The sequence below is a fragment of the Solanum lycopersicum genome, chromosome 1 (genome assembly GCF_036512215.1).
Source record: "Solanum lycopersicum chromosome 1, SLM_r2.1".
Taxonomy (NCBI): Eukaryota; Viridiplantae; Streptophyta; class Magnoliopsida; order Solanales; family Solanaceae; genus Solanum; species Solanum lycopersicum.
This window is the reverse complement of record NC_090800.1, coordinates 73,569,541-73,576,345: the sequence shown is the minus strand read 5'-3', so window position 1 is coordinate 73,576,345 and position 6,805 is coordinate 73,569,541. Positions and strand designations below refer to the sequence as shown.

Sequence of the window (6,805 nt, the reverse complement as noted above, 5' to 3'; positions counted from 1 at the left end):
ATGCTAAAGACTACTCACAAATATATTTGTAAAATGTGATTTGATGCTAAAGACTACTCACAAATATATTTGTTAGAACAAACAAACATTGATCAAAGTAATTTTGCGTTTAGATTTAGAGAATATGTTTATGAATGAATTTTCAATAAAGAATATTATTGAATTTGCGATTGGTGTTGTTGAAGCCAATTATACAACACAGCGTAGAGAGATAGGATGTTAATGAATTGAGGGATATATAATTAAAGAAGCAATTGTTGAAGAAAAGAGTGTTGAGTGCTTTAAATTTCTGTTATTCACTACCTGCTCTAGGTTACTAATCTTATTACTCTCAATTTACTCTTTAGAGGTAATATTGCTCAATTTGCAAAGTGTACTTACTACTAAAGGAACTTGGAAAACTATACATACTGTATTGTTCAAAAGAAAATCAAACTACTGAGATGTACTTTATACACTACTTGAATAAAAGATGGATTCAGAACCTCAAAACTTCTATTTTATTGCTAAAATGTAGGTCAAAATTGCGAAGTAACAGCCAGCAGGGTTTCAACCTTGTTTATCAGAATACATTCCAAGATATCAGAGTAATTCTCCATCTTAATCTAAAGACACCCCAAACCAGAACCAAAACTTTAAGATATCACAATCTAGTTGGAGGAAGAAAATCATTTAACGAGCAATCCCCAACTTACTGTTATCGATATGGACATGTTTTGCATAATTACTGAATTTCACCAATACCTGCAACAAGAAAACAACTTATTATTTCTACTCTTTTAATAATTACCAAATGGCACTTTTTCTGAACTGGTTATTAGATTGTGCTACACTGGCAGAATTCATAAATGCCTCGGCTAGATGGGACTTCATGGCAGGGTCAGTCATAAGCCAGCTGAGTGCCAAATTAACTTTTCCATTTTCCTATGTCAGAAAGCTAAGGAGATATGGAAAGCGAAGAGAAAGTTATAGTATGGAGCGAGGGATAGGAGTAATAACCTGCAGCTCCCAGGTTTGAATCATAACCATAACACATGGTGTTACTCCATTCGCTCCAGTCCTGGCGATCAAGATTACCTTGGTGACTTGTGCTTGTTAGCTGGACAAGCTGCGTGAGGTAGATAAGTCAAGCTAATAAAGATAAGAACCGATGTTAAAGAAAAAGTACAAGAATGGAAGACGAGGGAAATAGGAGATTAAATAGTGGACTCCAAAATTAAAAAAATGACATCCATCTTTTGCCAAATCCCTTGAAACAAACAGAGGAAAATGTAAGTACATTTCCTTTCTTTCCTCTAGTCTCCAGACAAAGGGTTTGCTTTTCTTTTTGCCATGTAAAGCCTGATTCAGTTAGTAACGAATAACGCAATCATAAGTTGAAAGATACCTTCAAAAAGCATCGGAGTAGCCTTTCAACTCTCAATGAGAATATGCACTTGAACTCTTCCAGTGCGATAGATTGGTCCCCTCCAACAACTACAGACAAACTGTTCACCAAGCTACCTGCAAACTTGAAGTAGTAACCTATGGGAAACAGTGAAAATTGAAAGTGACATTTGTTTGATGTTCTACAAAAATTAGGTTCGCTAAGTCAGTTTGACTTTTTGGAGGAAGCGTTTATTTAATGACCTGTTTATACAAAATAATTTTGAAGATCTCCAAACTTAGTTTGTCAAATCTTTCAAAAACTCAGGAACTGCAAAAGCTAGTTTTGAGTTTATGGAAGATTGAAAAGTAAGTGTGAAAATCTTTTAGAAAAATTAACGCTTTCCTTTTTTATAAAAAGGTCCGAACCACAACAATTTTTTTCCAAAAATTTAAAAATGAGTCTGCAAACTCAAGTTACGAAAACTTCAAAAAGCCACCTAAATAGAGCAGGGACCTTGCAGCTTCATATCACATACAAGTGCAAATGATTAATACTTTTATGATTTATTACCTATTTTCATTTCTTCAACCTGCTAAAAGGGTACACCCCTTCGCTTTTAACTTCGATTCCAGACCGAAAAATTTCAACCCAGACAACAGCAGGTCTGCTGTCTTCTTCTTCATGTGGTCAATAAGCATCTCATCATAAACAATTAAGTCGGCTTCAGTAAGATGTTTTCGCTTTCTCATACTTGCAAAAACTTTCTGTGCTTCTTCAATTGTTCCATGTTTGCACATGCCATAAATTACAGCGCAATATACAGCATTATCAGGAGAATAGCCCTCTTCGAGCAATTCATCAAGAACTTTCATTACCTTCTCGGCATCATTCATTTTACAGACATGAATAATAGTGAGAATATACTTAAACTCCATAGGGCCACTCGCCACATTGCGTAGGCAGTCAAGAATTAGCAGCATAGCTGGATCGATCTGTCCTATTTTGCAAAGCCCTATGACAAGAGAACGATATGCAGCAACTGAGGGAATCAAAGACATCTCTTTAATTCTGTTATAGCAAATAGATGCCTCCTGTACATCTCCGACCTCTACAAAACACTGGACGGCATTGCTATAAGTTGATGAATCAGGTTTACAATCTGAACTTCTCAACTCAGAGAACAATGTGAGTGCCTTGTTCACCTCGCCATTCTGATAGAGCGCCTCCATAAGAATGTTATATATTGGAACACTACAATAATCTTTTACTTTCAAATATTCAAAGACTTCTAAAGCAATCATAATCCTATCATCCTTCTCTACCATATATGTGAAGAATTTGGATAAATCATCACTGATGCAATGGCTTAATCGCTGCAGTTCCTCAAGCAATTTGCAAATTTCATCCATTTTCTTTGACTCTGCATAAGACACCAATATGGGCTTCACAGTGGAAAAGTCAGGACAAAGATCTTCTTGAACTGTGATTTGGAAAAGTTTATAGGCCCTATCTGTTCGTTTTGCATTGCAGAGACCTTCAATAATAGAATTATAGATTGCCAAATCAGCCCTATAGCCCGAGTCTATCAGATCTTTAAGCAAATCACAAGCTAAACCAACTTTCCCGCTTGCTACAAACGATTCAATCAAGGATCCATAAATCCCCCTATCTATCAAAATTTTCTTTTGTTTCATTTCCTTGAACAACTCATAGCCTTTGTCGACCTGATTATTTTTACACAAACCAGCAATAAAAGTTGAATAAGCTATAACATCAGGTTCAACTGCATCCTGCTGCATCTCCTTCCAAACCTTTGAACAACCATCCAAGTTCCGCTCTGCAACCAATATCTTTACCATTGCTGTGTATGCAAACACATCTGGTTTGCAACGATTTTCTCTCATCCGACCCAAAAGCTCAAACACTTCATCCATTCGTCCAAACTTGCACAGGCCCTTTATCAAGATCATGAAAGTTATACTTTCCTCCACCAACCCATCCTTCTTGAAATCATCATAAACTGACATAGCCAAGTCCAAATGATTGGTTTTAACCAAAGCATCCATTATTCTGTTATACAAAAAAACTCTTGGTTTTACCCCAAATTTTTTCATTTTCTCATAAACATAGTATACTCTAAGACCCCTATTAGCATCACCATGCATTCTGATCAAAATTTCAAATTGTTTCTCACTAGGTGGCTTTCCTTGCATATGCATCAGCTCAGGAACCTGATCAGCTGTTCGAAATTGATTCGCCCGATTCAGACCATAAGCAAAGGCATTGTAACAAGAGAAATCATGCCTGTAACCTTTCTGTTTTCCTGTTAAGATACATTATAAGAATAAGAAGACACACACGTACAAGCACAACACTGATCTCATCATCGATTTGTCTATTCATTTTTTTCTTGTGAACAAAACAATAACAAAATGCAGAGCTTTGAACTTCATCTTTTGTATATAGACAAATTTAAGGCGCAACACTCTTGCCAAAAGATCAAAACCATGACAATTGTACTGTCTGATTGCCTCAAAATCACACAATTGCATCTAATACTCTCCCGTCCAGTAAAATTCCATGACAATTGTGGTATTTGACTGCCTCAAGATCACACTATTGCATCTATAGACTCTCCCTGTCCCTTAAAAATTCGACTTTTCAATTTTTTGTGCTAGCTTGACTCATTTTAGACTACGACAACAACAAACCCAGTGAAATCCCAAAAAGCGAGGTCTGGGAGGTTAAAGTATACACGGGCCTTACCACTAACTCTCTTCCACCCATTTTTAGACTAAAAATTAGCATTACAAGTTACAACATTCCCATTTCAAAGTGAAAAAGATAACACATTCAACAATCTTGGAAATCATATAAAGTTCCCAGCGAAGGAGAAAAGAATGACACAAATAACAAATTCCCAAAAAAGTAAAAAGGGTGAATTTTGAATATACCAGCCCAATAGAAGAACTTGGATGAAATTTTGGGATCAAGATTGGGGTGTTTGAGAACCTCAGTTACAAGCTTAGGAGTAACCCTTCGTAGAGTATTAAGGTCAGCCAAAAGGGGTGCACCCCATTTCCCATGTTTCCTGAATGAATCCACTATATACCTAGCAATTGGTGATAGGCGCTGAGCTAAAGAGAAGAATTCCTGAGATGGGTCTCTGGATTTTTGACCCGAAACTTCATCTGGGTCCCATTTTTGAAGCTGAAAATCACCTTGGGTAACAGGGGAAGGTGAGTTTTTGGTGGTGAGGTTTGGGTTTATGGTTTGACGATTGGAAAAAAGGCCTCCTTGAACTGTAGGACGATGCTGAGTAGGTTTCCGGTGGCCGTAGAAGAAGTATGGTTTGCTTTGTGCGGATTTGGCCGCCATTTTTGAGTTTGTCCTTCTTCAGCAACTGAAATCGGCTGTGTGCTTGTATGAACTATTTGCAGAAACTCTTTTGCACTTTTTTTTTTTTTTATCAAAAAAAATTTCTTTAATGTTATGATCGCATTTCGATTTAATTGTAATCCGTAGTAAACAATTATCACTGGTCTTTCTCCCTAGCGAATCTCGATTTCTAATTGCTACTCTCCCTAGCCTTTCTCATTTTATATTAATACAAATATATAAATCGTGTTTCTATTTATATAAAGCAAGAAAAAAATATATATATAAATACAAATACATATATTTTCGTCCAATACACTTTATACTATCAGTTCACTTTTGTCTTTCTTTTTTTCTCGCTTTATACAAACACAAATTATATAAATTATAATGTGTAGTTTGTGTTGTATAAAGATAGAGATTTGATATATAAATATTTTATTTCGATTCAATTGTATACAAAAATTTAAATTTTAACACACAAAATTGAATAAAGAGACTGACAACGATTTATACAAATGAGAGACTGCCAATGATTTATATAAATGAGAGGCTTTCGATGATTTATACAAACTATAACTATAATTTTATAACATATAAATATAATTTTATGTTTATCTAGAATTTACTAATTTATTTATCATTAGCACATTATTTAAATTTACTGAGAGGAAAAAAAACTTCATAATAGTTACAAATTAATAATGAGTCAATTTTCTAAATGGTCATCCAAGTTAAGAGAATTGTCTTGAAATATCATTTATGTTTCATTTAGGACCAAAATATCACTCAACTATTACTATTTTTCTCCAAATATACTTGACACTTCAAAATCATCACTCTCTTCTAATTTGGCATGACATTTCATTAGGAAATCTTTTTTTAATAATAGACTAAGTTAACTCATTGAACCCATTTAACTAAAATGATGCTCATATTATTTTTAATTTTTTTTATTAGTTTATTAAGAATAAATTTTCATACTTAAATCTTTTATCATAATTAAAATTTTTTTTTTTTTATGTTATGAAGAATACATTTTAAAAATGCACTATAATTTTATCAATTTTGGATACTTACAGACACATACATTTAAAAAAGAATTGATATACGAATCACTCATCAATGCTAATTTACGTCAATTAATCATAAGTTGTATAATTAATCAATAATATTAAAAGTCAATTAACTATCATAATAATACTAATTGTGTATTTTGCAATTCATTATACAATTTATAATTAATTAAAGTAAATTAGCGTTCTTGAGTGATTTGTATATCAATATTTTTTGGATTGTATGTGTTTATAAGTTTCAAAATTGATGAGATTATGGTATATTTTATAAGGTATTATGCGATAACATAAAAAAATAAAAATTTAATTATGGTAAAAGATTTTAAGTATGAAAATTTATTCTTAATAAATTAATAAAAAAATTAAAAATAATATGATCATTATTTTTAGTTAAATAAATTAAATTTATCTATTATTAAAAAAGACTTTAATGACATGTCATGTCAACCAGGAGATAGTGATTCTTTTGAAGTGTCGAGTATATTTTGATAAAAATAGTGATAGATGAATTTTGATCCTAAACAAAATATAAATAATATTTTAAGACAATTCCATTTAACTTGGGTGGTCATTTAGGAAATTGACTCAATTAATAATCTTCTTTACATTTGTGTCGTTAGTTTGCCAAAAAAATTAGAGCTACTTTGAAGTGGGTTCCACCTTTTGAAAATTTATAACGAATAAAACAGCAAGTAGAGACCAAATTTTCCCTTTTGGTTTCTCCTGTGAATTTCATATTCAACCGAATTTAAATTTTAATTTATATCGAAAAGTTTCATATGATAGATAAATAGCTCTTCAATAATAAGAAAATTTTGTATTCAAAAAAATTTAAATTCAAAATTTCTGATTAAAAATTAAAGAGTATTTATTACTCTTTTACAAAGATAAAAAAAATATTTACCACTCTACCACATTTTTTATCAATAAGTAGCACCAAATTAAATATTAAATAATAATTAAATATATCAGTGAGGTACAT

The 6,805-nt window shown here is 32.4% G+C and overlaps 1 protein-coding gene across 1 annotated transcript; it reads right to left on the bottom strand.

Annotated features, from left to right (window-relative positions):
* Nucleotides 1-477: 477 nt before the first annotated feature.
* On the bottom strand, nucleotides 478-4,975 carry LOC101245985 (pentatricopeptide repeat-containing protein). The gene is made up of 5 exons (XM_010322535.4): nucleotides 4,324-4,975; nucleotides 1,940-3,692; nucleotides 1,388-1,503; nucleotides 1,000-1,108; nucleotides 478-744 (listed from the first exon to the last, which is right to left on the bottom strand). The coding sequence occupies exons 1-2, from the start codon at nucleotides 4,745-4,747 to the stop codon at nucleotides 1,954-1,956; spliced, it is 2,163 nt and encodes a 720-aa protein (XP_010320837.1). The 5' UTR covers nucleotides 4,748-4,975; the 3' UTR covers nucleotides 478-744; nucleotides 1,000-1,108; nucleotides 1,388-1,503; nucleotides 1,940-1,953.
* Between the last annotated feature and the right edge of the window lie 1,830 nt (nucleotides 4,976-6,805).